This window comes from Bos mutus, chromosome 10, assembly GCF_027580195.1.
Source record: "Bos mutus isolate GX-2022 chromosome 10, NWIPB_WYAK_1.1, whole genome shotgun sequence".
NCBI classification, from domain to species: Eukaryota; Metazoa; Chordata; class Mammalia; order Artiodactyla; family Bovidae; genus Bos; species Bos mutus.
The window spans coordinates 96,920,603-96,937,830 of NC_091626.1; the positions used below are offsets into that span (position 1 = coordinate 96,920,603).

At 42.5% G+C, this 17,228-nt stretch overlaps 1 protein-coding gene and 1 pseudogene across 1 annotated transcript in view; both read left to right on the forward strand.

Annotated features, from left to right (window-relative positions):
• Window positions 1-6,571: 6,571 nt before the first annotated feature.
• SNW1 (SNW domain containing 1) overlaps window positions 6,572-17,228 on the forward strand; it is a 35,968-nt gene continuing 25,311 nt past the window's right edge. Inside the window, exons 1-2 of the mRNA XM_005908407.3 lie at window positions 6,572-6,645; window positions 10,714-10,867. Coding sequence (XP_005908469.1) covers window positions 6,632-6,645; window positions 10,714-10,867 — 168 coding nt within the window. The 5' untranslated portion in view covers window positions 6,572-6,631. The remainder of the gene's footprint in view (window positions 6,646-10,713; window positions 10,868-17,228) is intronic.
• LOC138989673 (U6 spliceosomal RNA) lies at window positions 10,217-10,337 on the forward strand (annotated as a pseudogene).

The window sequence follows — 17,228 nt, forward strand, 5'->3', positions numbered from 1 at the left end:
TCGCTTGAATTTATATTTTCAGACTCCAGGTCATGCTTGGTACATTATACAGTATGATCAAAGATCCAGAATTTACCAAAAATTTTTTTTTCCTTTTGGCTTATATCCTCAGACAGAATTCTAAGATCTCTCCCATGATCCTCTCCCCAGCCCTGCTCCTTGCACACACCCTGCAATAACCCTGGAGCTGTGAATACAATGAGACATCAGTCCTGTGATTGTTATGTTACAAGTTGATTTTAAAATAAGAAGATTATCTGGGTGGGCCTGACCTAATCTATGAGCCCTATAAAAACAACTCTTCCCTGGTGGCTCAGACGGTAAAGTGTCTGCCTGCAATGTGGGAGACCTGGGTTCGATTCCTGTTGGGAAGATCCCCTGGAGAAGGAAGTGGCAATCCATTCCAGCACTCTTGCATGGAAAATCCCATGGACGGAGGAACCTGATAGGCTACAGTCCATGGGGTCGAAAAGAGTCGGACAGGACTTCACTTTCACTTTCTATAAACTGACCAAGGTGTCACGTGGGAAGGACTTGAGGGTGGACTGTAGGAAGTGAGGATGGTCCTCCTCAACGGCACACAATGAAACAGGGACCTCAGTCCAGCAACTGCAACAACTAGAATGAGCTTGGAAATGGATTTTTCTTCAGAACCTCAGCCTGATGAGGATCCAGCTCAACATTGTGATTTCAGGTTTATGAGACCCAGAGCAGAGAATCCATGCATGCTCTGCCAGCCTTCTGACCTAAGAGATGTGAGCTCAGAGTGCTGTTTCAACTGTAGTGCTGTTTCAAGCCACTAAGTTTGTGACAATGTGTATATGGCAATAGAAAATAAATACATCTAATATTCCCTTTGTTGTTATTTAGCTGCTAAGTTGTGTCTGACTTTTTTGTGACCCCCATGGGCTGGAGGCCGCCAGGCTCCTCTGTCCATAGGATTTCCTAGGCAAGAATACTGGAATAGGTTGCCGTTTCCCCCTCCAGGGAAATCTTCCCAACCCAGGGATCAAGCCCACATCTCCTGCATTGGCAGGTGGGTTCTTTACCACAGAGCCCTTACTCTTCTTAAAAAACACTTATTTTATGAAACCACTTCTATGGTCCTAGGAACCCAAGATGTGCTCTGAATCTCAGCAGGTACAAAGTAAATGTTACTGATGCTGAATGAGGCTAAAGAGGCCCTTCTCACAGTACAGTGCTAAGAACTAGACCAGGCATTTTTTTTATTTTTTTAATTGTCTTACAGTAAAACTGATTTTTTTTGGTGTGCAGTTCTATGAATTTTAGCACACGCATAGTTGTGTATAATCACCATCACAATTAGGATATAGAACAATTTCATCACCCCCAATGTTGCTTTACAGTGGTCACGTGTTTCCCCTACCCCTCATCCCTGGCAACCATTGATCTGTATTCTGTCACTATTATTTTCTCTTTTCAAGAATGTCACAAATAGGAACTTCCCTGGTGGTCCGCTCGTTGACAGTCCGCCTGCCAATCAAAGGACATGGGTTAGATCCCTGGACTGAAAACATCCCACATGCTGTGGGGCAACTAAACCCATGGCCACAACTACTGAAGCCCAAGCGTCCAGAGCCCGCACCCTGCAGCAAGGGAAGCCACCACGGTGAGCAGCCCGAACACAGCAACGCAGAGTAGGCGCTGCTTGCCGCAGCGGAGAAAGCCTGCACACAGGGCAGCCAAAAATAATAAATTAATAAATAAAAGTTTTTTTTAAAAAAGAATGCCATAAATTAAATCACATAATATGTAATCTTTTGAGACTGGCTTCTTTCACTCATCCTGATGCCTTTGAGATTCGTCTAAGTTGTTGTATATACCACTAGGTCTCTGAAATGGCATATTTTTAAATCTATCTAGAAGTTTAAAACCTAGAGAAAAGTACTGAGAATCAACAGATGTTGACACTAGAAGGGATGTTTGATATTACCTAGCCCCATGCTGCCCTTTTACAGATAAGAAATCTGAAATCCAGTGAGGGTTGAGGACTTGCCCAAAATTGTTTGGGCACAAGTGAATAGTGAGAGAGATTCAATCTCCCTAGAAGTCACATCGGAGAAGGCAATGGCACCCCATCCCGGTACTTTTGCCTGGAAAATCCCATGGACGGAGGAGCCTGGTAGGCTGCAGTCCATGGGGTCGCTAAGAGTACACGACTGAGCGACTTCGCTTTCACTTTTCACTTTCATGCATTGGAGAAGGAAATGGCAACCCACTCCAGTGTTCTTGCCTGGAGAATCCCAGGGACGGGAGAGCTTGGTGGCTGCCATCTATGGGGTCACACAGAGTCGGACACGACTGAAGTGACTTAGCATAGCATAGAAGTCACATAACCCATTGAAATTTATGAAATGTGGTAAATGTTAAGACTAGGGGAAGAACAAGAATTATGGGAGCACAGAAAATAACCATTGTATAAATTCCTTTTTGTTGCAAATGATAATAAACTTAAACTAGTTGAAAGCAACAAAATAATTTATTGGCTCACTTGGTTAAAAAAAATTCAAGGTGGTGTCGTCTTCAGGCACTGCTGTATCCAAGAACTGCCATGATGTTGTCAGACGTCTCAACTCCATCAACCTCTTCCTCTCCCTCTCTTTATCCTCTGGTCTCTCCATTTTGCATGGTACCTTCATTCTTCCCTGCCATAGGCTCTCGCCTTATGCCAGGAAAGATGCTGTGCATGCATGCATGCTCAGTTGTGTCCGACTCTTTACGACCCCATGGGCTACAGCCTGCCAGGCCTCCCTGTCCATAGGCTTTCCTAGGCAAGAATACTGGAGTGGATTGCCAGGTCCTTCTCCAGGGGTGGAACCTGTGTCTCCTGCATTGGCAGGTGGTTTCTTTACCACTGAGCTACCTGGGAAGCCCTCAGGAAAGATAGATACTGGTAACTCAGGCCTACACCCGTATAGCATCTAATCCAAATGAAAGACATGCTTTCTCTCCTAACTCCATTGATCAAACCTCTAGCATTCTGTTTCCTTTATTGATTCCTCTCGTATCCCCAACTTCTAAACTCCAGAAGTCTGTCCTTGGACCACTTCTCTTCTGTACCCACACTCACTCTATTAAGTAATCTCATCTGGTATCATGTATGTAAATACTATCTGTCTCCAAAGGTCTCCAGCCTTGATCACTACCCCCACACTAAAAACTTGCATATCAACTGCCTATTTTATTTGGATATCTAACAAGACATTTCAAATGTAACATGTTCAAAGCCCAATTCTGATCTTCCCCCACAAACGTGGCCCTCTCTCAGTTTTCCCATCTCAGTAAATGGCAACTCTGTCCTAGTTGGAGTCATCCCTGATTACTCTCTTTCATTAGTCAGTTCAGTTCAGTCGCTCAGTCGTGTCCGACTCTTTGCGATCCCATGAATCGCACCACGCCAGGCCTCCCTGTCCATCACCAACTCCCAGAGTTTACCCAAACTCATGTCCATCGAGTCAGTGATGCTATCCAGCCATTTCATCCTCTGCCATCCCTTTCTCCTCCTGCCCCCAATCCCTCCCAGCATCAGGGTCTTTTCCAATGAGTCAACTTTTCACATGAGGTGGCCAAAGTACTGGAGTTTCAGCTTCAGCATCAGTCCTTCCCAATGAACACCCAGGACCTTTAGAATGGACTGGCTGGATCTCCTTGCAGTCCAAGGGACTCGCAAGAGTCTTCTCCAACACCACAGTTCAAAAGCATCAATTCTTCGGCACCCAGCTTTCTTCACTGTCCAACTCTCACATCCATACATGACCACTGGAAAAATCATAGCCTTGACTAGACAGACCTTTGTTGGCAAAGTAATATCTCTGCTTTTGAATACGCTATCTAGGTTGGTCATAACTTTCCTTCCAAGGAGTAAGCGTCTTTTTATTTCATGGCTGCAGTCACCATCTGCAGTGATTTTGGATCCCAGAAAAATAAAGTCTGACACTGTTTCCACTGTTCACCCATCTATTTCCCATGAAGTGATGGGACTGGATGCCATGATCTTAGTTTTCTGAATGTTGAGCTTTAAGCCAACTTTTTCACTCTCCTCTTTCACTTTCATCAAGAGGCTTTTTAGTTCTTCACTTTCTTCTATAAGGGTGATGTCATCTGCATATCTGAGGTTATTGATATTTCTCCCGGCAACGTTGATTCCAGCTTGTGCTTCTTCCAGCCCAGCATTTCTCATGATGTACTCTGCATAGAAGTTAAATAAGCAGGGTGACAATATACAGCCTTGACGTACTCCTTTTCCTATTTGGAACTCTCTTTTATACCTAACATCAATTCCATCATCAAAATTTGTTGTTTATACCTTTGAAATAGGTCCAGATTCCAACTTCGCCTTATCATATCCACTGCTAACTCCCTGCCTAAGCCATCAGCATCTCTCCCCAAATTATCTTAAAAGTTACCCACTGGTCTCCCCATTTCCTTCCTTGCTTCTTGGAATCCATTTTTAATACAGTAGCCGTAATGTATTAAAACATAAGTCTTAAAACATAAGTCAGACCAAGTTTATTCTCTGCTCAGAACCTCCGATGTAATCTCTATACGCTGCAAAGGAGTGATCTCCAAGATATATTAACAAGTGGAAAAAGCAAAGTGAAGAAACATGTCTATGTGTTCTGATCGCTCAGTCGTGTCTGACTCTTTGCGACCCCATAGACAGTTGTCCATGGAATTCTCTGGACTGTATTTATCTACAAACTGTATAGACCCCATGGACTATACAGTCCATGGAATTCTCCAGGCCAGAATACTGCAGTGGGTAGCCTTTCCCTTCTCCAGGGGATCTTCCCAACCCAGGGATCGAACCCAGATCTCCCCAAGATCTCCCTTTTATTCAACTCGTCAACTCCCTTATTTAACCCGTCAATCCTTTCATTTAACATTGTTGTTCCCATTTGGGAATGTTGCCTCCATTTTGGAATGAAAATGTCTTCTACATTTGGGACCACAACAAAGGAAATTAGATTAAATGGGGAGTAAAATAAAGTGCACAATTTAATACTATTAATATTGTTATTGCAAATAATACTGCAAAATTTCACTCATTTCACATGCTAGCAAAGTAATGCTCAAAACCCTCCAAGCCAGGCTTCAACAGTATGCGAACTCAGAACTTCCAGATGTTCAAGCTGGATTTAGGAAAGGCAGAGGAACCAGAGATCAAATTGCCAACATCCGTTGCATCATCAAAAAAGCAAGAGAGTTCCAGAAAAACATATATTTCTGCTTTATTGACTATGCCAAAGCCTTTGACTGTGTGGATCACAATAAACTGTGGAAAATTCTGAAAGAGATGGGAATACCAGACCACCTTACCTGCCATCTGAGAAATCTGTATGCAGGTCAAGAAGCAACAGTTAGAACTGGACATGGAACAGTAGGCTGGCTCCAAATGGGGAAAGGAGTATGTCAAGGCTGTATATTGTCACCCTGTTTATTTCACTTATATGCAGAGTACATCATGCAAAATGCTGGGCTGGATGAAGCAGAAGCTGGAATCAAGATTGCCTGGGAGAAATATCAATAACCTTAGATATGCAGATGACACCACCCTTAGGGCAGAAAGCGAAGAGAAACTAAAGAGCCTTTTGATGAAAGTGAAAGAGGAGAGTGAAAAAGTTGGCTTAAAACTCAACACTCAGAAAACTAAGATCATGGCATCCATCCAGTTCCATCACTTCGTGGCAAATAGATAGGGAAACAACGGAAACTGTCAGACTTTATTTTCTTGGGCTCCGAAATCACTGCAGATGGTGACTGCAGCCATGAAATTAAAGGACGCTTGCTCCTTGGAAGAAAAGCTATGACCAAGCTAGACAAGCATATTAAAAAGCAGAGACATTACTTTGCTGACAAACGTTCGTCTAGTCAAAGCTGTGGTTTTTCTAGTAGTCACCTATGGATGTGAGAGTTGGACTATTAATAAAGCATAGCGCGAAAGAATTGGTGCTTTTGAACTGTGGTGTTGGAGAAGACTCTTGAGAGTGCCTTGGACTCTAAGGACATCCAACCAGTCCATCCTAAAGGAAATCAGTCCTGAATATTCAATGGAAGGACTGATGCTGAAGCTGAAACTCCAATACTTTGGCCACCTGATGTGAAGAACTGACTCATTTGAAAAGACCCTGATGCTGGAAAAGATTGAAGTTGGGAGGAGAAACGGATAGGGAATGAGACGGTTGGATGGCATCACTGACTCGATGGACCTAAGTTTAAGTAAGCTCTGGGAGTTGGTGATGGACAGGGAAGCTTGGTGTGCTGCAGTCCATGGGGTCGCAAAGAGTCGGACACAACTGAGCGACTGAACTGAACTGAAAATAACGCGACTTAAAAGGCATCTAAACTTCGTTAGTATCTTCCTTAGGGAATGCTCTATCATGTCATAGTGTAAGAGCGATGCGTTTTGGTTTTCCTTAACTGAACCGTGTATCCCAGAACTCTGGTTGAGAATGGAACCGAATTGTAGTCTTGCTCAAGAACTACAAGTCCCAGAAGGCCGTTCGACTGGGGCGCCTGCGCACCGCGCGCTCCTTCCTTTCCACCGCTCTCTGCCCGGGAAAGGCCCGCCCCGCGGTGCTGTCGCTCGCGCTGGAAGAAGCGGAAGAAGATGGCGCTCACCAGGTGGGTTTGTTGATTCGGTTCCTCGATACGGAAGGGTCTGGGAGTACCCACCTTTTTCATTTCTCTGCCCACACTCTGCGGGCCGTCAACCGGCCCGGGCCACAGAGCAACTGTAGGCCGAGGCCACGGCTGGGCTCTCCTGCCGGCCGCCGGAACGGCTAGGCCTCGCCGAAGCTGGCGTCTTTACTCAGCGGCTTCCCGGGTTGTCTTCGCCCCCTCACTAGGGCCGAAAGTCGCGGCGTGGCCAGTAGGTCTCTGGCCTGAGAGACCGGGGAATCGCGCGTGTTTTTCGTTTGAGCGTCTTGGGATGTGGAGGGCTCCGCCTCTGGTCCGCGGCTCGGGTGGGCGCGATGGGTGTGTGTGGAGGGCAGGGGCTTATTTGGGCGGAGTAGAGCGGGCGAGAGACGGCGACTGCCTGGCTGTTTTTTCGCCGAAATCTTTTCTTCTGTTTCTGTCCGAAACCAGGACTCCTGGAAAAAAAAAAAAAAAAAAAAAAGGGCGGGGGAGAGCGGTACTGAAGGAGATTTAAAATCAAAAGCTACAGTAGTGGCCGCTGTCTGCTAGTTCGCGCCGCTGCCCGCACTTTTAACTTTGGGCTTTTTTAGAATTTCTTCCTGTAGATAGAACCGCGTATGATTTTTGCTGTTCCCGGTTGCCTTGGCAACTGCAAGTGATTAAAGTGGTCCCCGCCTTAAAGAAAAGATGCTTAAGGAAGAGATTCCAAGAAGTTACGTAACTCCGAGCTTGCTGCCCCATCTAAGTGGAAAAGTTTCCACGCAAACCAACTGCAATGGAAAAGTTGAGTGCCCAAGAGGTTAAAGAAAGGAATCGCGTTAGGACATCTGCCTCAGCTCCCCTGACACTCTTCATTCTCCTCGTTCGCCTTTGTCTTGGCTGATGACCGTTATGAACCCTAAAAATACTTGGATAAGAGATTTCTTTCGGGTGCCTTGCTCTGTCCTAGGATTTGTGTGTATACAGAAGGAAATCTGACAGTCTTTGGCAGTAGGGAAGATTGGGGTACAAGGCCTACAGATATGAAACGAAGAATAATACAGAATGCTTATTATGTAGTACTAGCCTGAAGTGCAAAAAGAATTAGATGGAATGGGCTGAATGAACTGGAGCGTTTTCTTTAGTAAGCGTTGCAGGCAGCAAACATTCGAGTGAGTGCCCTCCAGGTGGGAGGCAGTGTGACAGACTAGTAGTGTTACGAGGAAAGGCTTTGTGGAAAAGATAGAATTGAAAAGGACACAGAGCAAAAATACCAGAGATCTTGTCAGTATTGGGTGCTTAAAATTGCCATAGCAGAGTGCAGTCATTAAATAGCTTGTCTTGGGGACTTACATAGCTTTCTGATTTTGCGGAGTTCTAGCTGATTTGGTTTCTATACAGAGTCTCAAGTTTCCAGGTGAAGTGTAGTTATCTCTAAGATCTCCCAGAGATTCTTAACAGCAGAGACTAGTAAAAAGGAAGGATAGACTAAGATGTCTCCACAGTGGCTCTGTTGACATTTGGGGCTGGATAATTCATTCTTGTATGGGGCTGCCCTGCCTGTATTAAGATGTTCATGAGTATCTGTAGCTTGTACCCAGTAGATGCCAGTGGCATCCCCACCCCTTCTCCTCCCTCTCCCTCACAAGTTACAACAAAATGTCTCCAGATGTTGTCAGATATCTGCACTGTAGTTATTTTGCCCCCAGTTGAGAAATACTGAGGTAGACTTGTGCTCACTTAAGCAGCCCACCCCTACCATTGGAAAGTACCTCATGGAATTGTCATCCTTTACAGGGAACAGCAATATTAAGACTCTCTGGAAGGCTAGGCTGTGTTCTCATTATAATCCAGGCCAGATTACCTGTTTACTAGATTGTCCAAACTCTGCCTTGACAAGCTGCCTGCCTTTTGATCATTTTAGTAACTAGTTCTTCCAACAAAAGTTAAAAGAGAAATGAAACCTAAGTAAATATTTTGGCTTCTTTGTTTCTGACTTTGTATCCCTCTATGTGTTAGTATACATGGTTTACTGAAAACAGCTATGGTATAAGCCCAGAATGTTTTAACTCCTTTCATCCATTCATTTGCTTAGTAAATTGCATGTGTTGGATTGCATGGATTGAAAGTCTGCTGTGTGCCAGCTAGTGTTGCTATTGAGTCGATCTTCTTACCCTCAGAGTTTACATTCTAGGGAAGACAGACTGTAGGAGTAAACAAATCAATAACACAATTTCAGGTAGTAAGTACTAGGAATAAAATAAAGGTATAGAGAGTGACGCAAAGAGCGGGGTGGAATGTTATTTTGGTCAGGTAACAGCTGTAGGGAGGTATAATTGAGCAGGGACAGGAATACTAAGAAGCAAGCACTAAAGAATTTGACGAAGAGTTTTCTTAATAAGTAAATAGAATACCTATGGCAGTGGGAAAGCAGATGTAAAGATACAGAGATGATTTGTTTAAAGAAAGGCAGTAAGTTTGTCATAAACGAAAAATGATGAGTGCAAAGGGTAGAGTGAATTTATTTCTCTAGCCAACATTTAAGTAGGCCGTATTGTGAGCTAGTTAGGCAATGCCTTAAGAGTTAAGGATTAAAGAAACAGAAAGTGTGATTCCTACCCTCAAGTTGCCCACAGTCTAATGAGAGAAAGAAAGATAAATCGATAAGTGATTGCAGTCCAGTAAGACAGATATTGTAGTAGTGGTGCGCAGAGGGTCTTATGAGAGCATAGGTGAAGGGCAGCTAACTTACGCTGGGGGAATTGTGGAACAGCTCCAAGAAATCAAATATTTATGGAACACACACTGAATGGTAGCCAGACTCTGTGCCTCGTTGTTCATGGGTGGTCTCATTTAATACTTAAAACAGCTCTGAGAGGTAGATAATCTTTTGGTCCATCATTACAAATGAGAAAACTGAAGTTCAGAGAGGTAAGCAACTAATCGAAGTTAGTGTGTGGCATGGATAGCTTCTGAACTCAGAGTTCTTACCATCACATTACCTGACCCACCACACTGGATTAGATTCTTCTGACATACGCTATCAAAACACTCTACTTTTTCTGATCACTTGGTATAATTGGTAATTACGGAGTTGTGTGATTTTGATCTCTCTCTACAGAACCCATCCATCTTTCTCAGTTCATCGTCTCCTTTCCTACCTAGCACAGTGCCAGCACCCCAGCAACCAATAAATATTTTTTTAATAAATAAGCTCTGCTGCTTATTCAAATATTCTTACTAGCCAAGAATCACAAAGGGACCCTAACTTTTCCATTGGGTATATTATTTACATACTGGAATCCTTTTGTTGTACTTTGGTATGTCTCTGTAATAACTTGTATCATACTTAAAAGTTAAGAATGGTTAAAACCTCTTAAGTTTTAAATTACATTCAAAACTAAATACCCTTGGGAAAACGCACTTAAATATGCATCTCGTGTTTTCTTTCTTTTTTTATCTACCTCTTTGTTACTTTCAGTGCTAATACTTATTTTTTTGTATTGATGCTAAAATAGTTAAATGTAGGAAGCATAAGGGTAAAAGAGTTAAAAATAAGGAGTATAAGAATAGTAAAGTGCTCGGTTCAGCACCACGTGTACTAAAATTGGAACAATACAGAGAAGATTAGCATGGCCCCTGCACAAGGATGACACGCATGAAGCGAATATGAAATTCGTGAGGCATTCAATTTTTTTTTTTTAAGGGGTATTAAAGACACTAAGAACATTGTATTCTAGAGAGTTGATCCCTCGGTAATTGAGAAAATTTACTTGTTACAAGAAAAGAAATGTGGAGGCATAAAAACTAATGCTTTATTATGTGAAATATCTGTTAATTCTGGGCACTGGTTGCCTGCATCCTGGTCAGATATTTTTACTGTATGTCTCTGAGTACTTACTTCTTTTCCAGGCATAACAAAGCAACAAATATTCAACCCTGCCATAAATCATTGGAAAGTTTGCTCTTTTGCCCAAAGGAAGAAATATAATAGGAAAACAGTGTTTGATAGCCAAATTGCAATGGTAAAATGTAAGAGTTTTTAAAATTCTTACTTTTTGTCTTTGTTTCTAGCTTTTTACCTGCACCTACTCAGCTGTCTCAGGACCAGCTTGAGGCTGAAGAAAAGGCACGATCCCAGAGATCACGACAGACCTCACTGGTCTCCTCCCGAAGAGAGCCTCCCCCATATGGTTACCGGAAAGGCTGGATACCTCGGTTATTAGAGGTAAACGGTTTTGCTGAAATTTATTATAGTACCTTTGTAAAGTAAATGTAAACCCTAAAACTGTTGCATATGAGTTCCAATGTGATAGAGATTCTAGCTGTGAGCTCTCAAGACATGTACTTCCCTCAGAAGATTGAGCTTTTTGTTCTTGCTTATTCTCACTGCTTTGTGATCACTAGAGAAGTATACCAATGTATGTCTCTTATGTCAAACTGTTAACTCATGTACAGAAGAAATTAACAGACCCTTTCTAAATTGGGACTTATAGTGTATGGAAAATAATGGGGAAGTAAGAGAGAAAAATGAAAGAATGGTTTTATTTTCAGGTACCTTTCCTTCCCCCTTCCCTACGTGCACAGTGCCACATCACCCTGAAGAAACAATTCTTCTCCAGGGAAAACTGGCAGCATTTGCTTTTCTGATTTCTTTCCTGTTAGTTGTAGTGGATAGAACACTGACAAGAAGATTCTTTTTATTAGTTTTTTTTTCCTTATAGCTGTGTTCCTTACTATTTGTGTGACCCTGGACAGATCCTAAGCTCTCTTCCTCTGTTTTCTTATCTTCAATGGAGAATGTACAGCTTAGATCAATTTGGGAGAAGGTATAAGAGACAGAATTTGATGGTTAATTCAGAGGCAGTGAGGGAGAAGGAGGAATCTGAAATGATCTTTTTATGTCTCTAGCTTGATCGCAAAGAACAGACATTGTTAGCAGCACTTACTCTCCTCATTACTCAGGATCTTGTACATCAGTTCAATGCATATTCCCTTCCCTAATTCCAGGGGCAGAGTGCCCATGCTTGATCACCTTTTTTTACCTAGGGAGAAATGCAGACACTTGAGGCTTGCCTCCCCAAGGCCTCTTCTTTCTTCTCCATCTTTGTATTTTCATTCTGACTCCTGCAAATTTTCCTCCTCCACTTCCCAAGGGATATACTTGCCCTATTAAAAATCTCTGTGCCTATTCATTTGTACCCAGTTATTATAATTTTATCACTTTGTTTTGTTCTGTCTTTACATGGTTATAATTTTGCTTCACAAATAGGAAGGGTCAAGTCCTAAACTTTTTTTCATATGCCTCCAAGTGGTGATCATGAAATTAATTATTCATTGGATTGAAATATGTTGCTCACAGTTCTGGGTAAGATGAACTTATATCGTATTTATTCCCGTCCATGGTGGGCAAACTAGCAATGAGTTACAAACCTCTTAATTCTACCCAGCATTGGTCACACTGGAGATCTTGGGGATGCCCAAACTCCAGTCCGGGGGGTCCCAGGAGGTCATCACACCTTGACCTGCCTAGGGATTGGTCTTCGAAAGGTTGTCACGCCTCAACCTGTTCGGAGATCCTCTAGTCCCAGGGGTCCCAGGAGGTCGTCACGCCTCGACCTGCCCAGGGACCCAATCCTCGGGAGGCCATCACACCTCAACCTGCCCGGGCATTCGATCTCTAGGAGGCTATTGCACTTCAGCCTGCCTGGGGGTCTGCACCCTGACCTGGGGACGCCTGGCTCTCAGGTTGCAACAGTTCTGGGTAGGATAAACTTCAGAAAGACTCACCCTTAAGGAAATCGAAAGAGGTCTTTTTCTTTTCTCCCTGTCATGACTGTCTTTCAGATGGGAAATAACCAATCCACTTCCCGGCAGACGCCCTTGAAATATATCCTTGATAACTAGAAGCTGTTCGACCCTCTAGCTCTAAGGAGAAGTCGTTTAAAATTCTTCTGTGCCACTGCGTGGCCACAGTATCCACTGGGGGACGAGGAACACTGGCCTGAGGATGGAACTTTAAATTACAGTACCATCCTGCAATTAGAATTATTCTGCAAAAGACAAGGGAAATGGACAGAGATCCCCTATGTCCAAAAGTATGGGATTGTAGTACGCCCTAAAAGTGAGCCCACTAGGCAAATGGTGTTAGGTACAGGCAACCAAGAAAAGGAACCCCCTCGTGAAGGCTCCCGAGTTGCCTGGTGCTCCTTCCTCGTACCCAAACGTGCCCCCATATCCGGGAGCACCTCCTCCACAAAAGCCAGCTCGAGTATGTCCCTTAGTTGAAACTGGAGGAGAATTCGGACCAACCCGGGTCCATAAGCTCTCCTCCCTCTTAGAACTAAGGCAGATCAAACAAGACCTGGGAAGCTATACAGATGACCCAGGCAAATATATAGATACATTCCAACATATTACGTTGGCCTTTGACTTGACGTGGAAAGACATCATGGTCATATTTAGTCAAACTTTATCTGATCCTGAACATACCAGGGTCTTAAAGGAAGCCCGGAGGTATGCAACAGGGCTCCACATGTCCAGTGATAGATACCCAGTAGGGGAAACTGCAGTCCCCTCCTCTGATCCTAATTGGAATTATAATGACCCTGAGCACATCTAGGAAAGAGATCATTTTCTAATCTGTGTGAAGGCAGGACTGAAAGCAGCCCAACAAAAAGTAATTAGCTATGCCCGGGTCTCAGCAATAACTCAGGAGCCCAATGAGAACCCCATTGCCTTTCTGGTGAGGCTAAAAGAAGCACTCCAAAAGTTTACCAACCTGGACTTAGACTCTTACGAGGGACGGGTGATTTTATTTTTTATTTTTTTAATTTTTTAAATTTTATTTTATTTTTAAACTTTACATAATTGCATTAGTTTTGCCAAAAAAAAAAAAGAAATATGTTGCTCAGCACCTATGTAAAAGCAACTGTATTCTCAGCCTCTCTCCTTTGTCATTATTCCTGCCTGCCACATTCTTTGTACAGCCTCGAAGAGGAACAACACCCAGCTAAATCATGTCTTCTCCTGACATATTCCCTGGTGGTTTTTTTTGTTTGGTTGGTTTTTGCTCAACTATACTCTGATCTTTATTAATTCTAGTGTCTGAAGGCCAGCCTTCTGACACCTCTGAAAGTATTTTTGTTGTTGCTTTTATTTTCACTGATAATGTAATTTGTAAGAAGCAGAGCAAAATAAATGATTATCAAGGAGGCCATAATGCTCCCTTATCTGGGGCAAAAAGGTAGTACTTGCCGTTATCTAATAGAAGACTGGAGTGTCTCTTTTAAGGGATTATAGATATTCTGCATTTGGCCTCCCGGTAGATTAGAGTGAGGATGGCAGGCTTCATCTACATACAACAGAAATTGCATCTTTACTTGCATTTCAGCATCAGGACATTTAACATTTAGTACTATTAGTTTTTAAAAGCTTGCATGACTATCATAGGGTTCCTATATCCTGGTAGAGCCGACCAATTTATTTGAAAATGAAACCAAAATGGCCAGCTGATGGAAATATTGTGAATGCTTCTTGAGGAGAGTGAATATTCTGTGGAAGAAAGCATTTTGTTCTAGTTTTTAAAGTAAAAGCTGTGATTTTTTGGCAAGCTTAATGACCACATAATGCCACATCTACAGTCCTGAAGTACTTGTTACAGTTGAAGAACTCTAGCAAATCTGAGCATATGTCAGATTGATGGCCTACGTACAGGTAGGACCATTCTGGGAAATGTTTTAACTATTTTCTGCCTAATTTACAAGAAAACATCTTCAGCTCTATTATTTGTTTTAAAAGATGTCAAACCTTTCTTTAGCAAGTAAGCTTTTTTTTTTTTTTTGCAAGTAAGCATGTTGTACCTAGAAAATCATATATCTAGGATCTGATGAGATATTTCTTGAAGGAGGAGGACATATAAAAGTGGCTATTTTCATAAATTTTTTTCATCAAATCCCCTCTAAATGATTAATATTAATATATTTTTTCCTCTAATTTCTTGCCCTTTCTTGAGCTAAGATACTTCAGTTTAGTAGGAAATGTAAAGGCTTTTGGAGTCAAAAGATACGGGTTCCAGTCCTTATAGCTATCCATGAGACCTTGGAAAAATCACTTTTAATTTTTCTAAACTTATTTTTTCCATATGAAAATATGAAGTGTTGAAGAACTATAAGAATTAAATGATAATATATGTGTGAATTATATTTTCTAAGTTTTAATAAGGTACTAAGCAAATATTGACTATGCCAAAGCCTCTGTGTGGATCACAACAAACTGTGGAAAATTCTGAAAGAAATGGGAATACCAGACCACCTGACTTGCCTCTTGAGAAACCTATATGCAGGTCAGGAAGCAACAATTAGAACTGGACATAGAACAGCAGACTGGTTCCAAATAGGAAAAGGAGTACGTCAAGGCTGTATATTGTCACCCTGCTTTTTTAACTTATATGCAGAGTACATCATGAGAAACGCTGGACTGGAAGAAGCACAAGCTGGAATCAAGATTGTCGGGAGAAATATCAATAACCTCAGATATGCAGATGACACCACCCTTATGGCAGAAAGTGAAGAGGAACTCAAAAGCCTCTTGATGAAAGTGAAAGAAGAGAGTGAAAAAGTTGGCTTAAAGCTCAACATTCAGAAAACTAAGATCATGGCATCTGGTCCCATCACTTCATGGGAAATAGATGGGAAACAGTGGAAACAGTGTCAGACTTTATTTTGGGGGGCTCCAAAATCACTGCAGATGGTGACTGCAGCCATGAAATAAAAAGACGCTTACTTCTTGGAAGGAAAGTTATGACCAACCTAGATAGCATATTAAAAAGCAGAGACATTACTTTGCCAACAAAGGTCCGTCTAGTCAAGGCTATGGTTTTTCCAGTAGTCATGTATGGATGTGAGAGTTGGATTGTGAAGAAAGCTGAGCACCGAAGAACTGATGCTTTTGAACTGTGGTGTTGGAAAAGACTCTTGAGAGTCCCTTGGACTGCAAGGAGATCCAACCAGTCCATTCTAAAGGAGATCAGTCCTGGGTGTTCATTGGAAGAACTGATGCTGAAGCTGAAACACCAATGCTTTGACTACCTCATTTGAAGAGTTGACTCATTGGAAAAGACTCTGATGCTGGGAGGGATTGGGGGCAGGAGGAGAAGGGGATGACAGAGGATGAGATGGCTGGATGGCATCACTGACTCAATGGACATGAGTTTGAGTGAACTCCGGGAGTTTGTGATGGACAGGGAGGCCTGGTGTGCTGTGATTCATGGGGTCGCAAAGAGTAGGACACAACTGAGCGACTGAACTGAACTGAAGCAAATATTATTAATTTAATAAAACTTTAAATTGAATGTCCATATGTTAACTTGAATGATAGATCTTTTTTGTAATTTTAAATTTGACAGACTTAGCTTATCTCCTTTAAAAGTCTTAATTCTGTCTTCTAAATAATTATATATAATCATCATTAGAAATGTACACTCATTTCTGGATGCTTCCTATTTGCTTCTCATGAAGCAGTGAATAATAGTATCATGTTCTTAAAATCTGAAGAAGAAGTATAATTCTTTACTTTTTCTTTTTTTTGGCTGTGCTGCACAGCTTGCAGGATCTTAGTTCCCTGACCAGGGACTGAATCCAGGCCATGATGGTGAAAGCCTGGAATCCTAACCACTAGGCCACCAGGGAACTCCCCAGTTCTTTACATTTCTGCTCTAACCGTAGCTTGACCTGTCTTTCACTAAGAAAATTATGTATGCTAAAATGAAAAATACTTACACTAAACATTTTGCTTAATTTGTTCCTGCCATGTACTTAAAATCCAGATCCCTGCCATGATCTAGCAGCTGTTTCATGATCTGATGTTTGTTGTCTTCCCATACAGACTTAATCACTTATGTGTCTGCACCTCTGCCCTTAGTAAGCTACAGCCCCACTGGACCTCGTTTTCTAGAACATGCTGAGCTCAGTCTTGAAGCAGGGCCTTCACACTTGCTGTTTAATCTGCCTAGAAAATGCTGCCCTCAGATCTTCCCATGACTGATTTCTCATCATTCAGGCTTTACCTCATACTACCTCTTCACAAAGGTTATCCCAACCACACTATCAAAAACAACCTGTCTTCCCAGCCCCTTTATTGCTTTCAAGGCATTTATCACAAGCAAAAATTATGCCTTTTATATCTTTGCCCACTAAAATGTACACTCCATAAGATCAGTGACCCCTGCTTTGTTTACTGCCATTTCTCTGCCGCTGCTGCTGCTAAGTCGCTTCAGTTGTGTCCGACTCTGTGCGACCCCATAGACAGCAGCCCACCAGGCTCCCCCGTCCCTGGGATTCTCCAGGCAAGAACACTGGAGTGGGTTGCCATTTCCTTCTCCAATGCATGAAAGTGAAAAGTGAAAGTGAAGTCGCTCGGTCGTGTCCGACTCTGAGCGACCCCATGGACTGCAGCCAGGCTCCTCCGTCCATGGGATTTTCCAGGCAAAAATACTGGAGTGGGGTGCCATTGCCTTCTCCAGCCATTTCTCTAGCATCTAGCATAAGGGCTCAATAGTTACCTGCTGAAAGAGTGACTATATCTTAAAT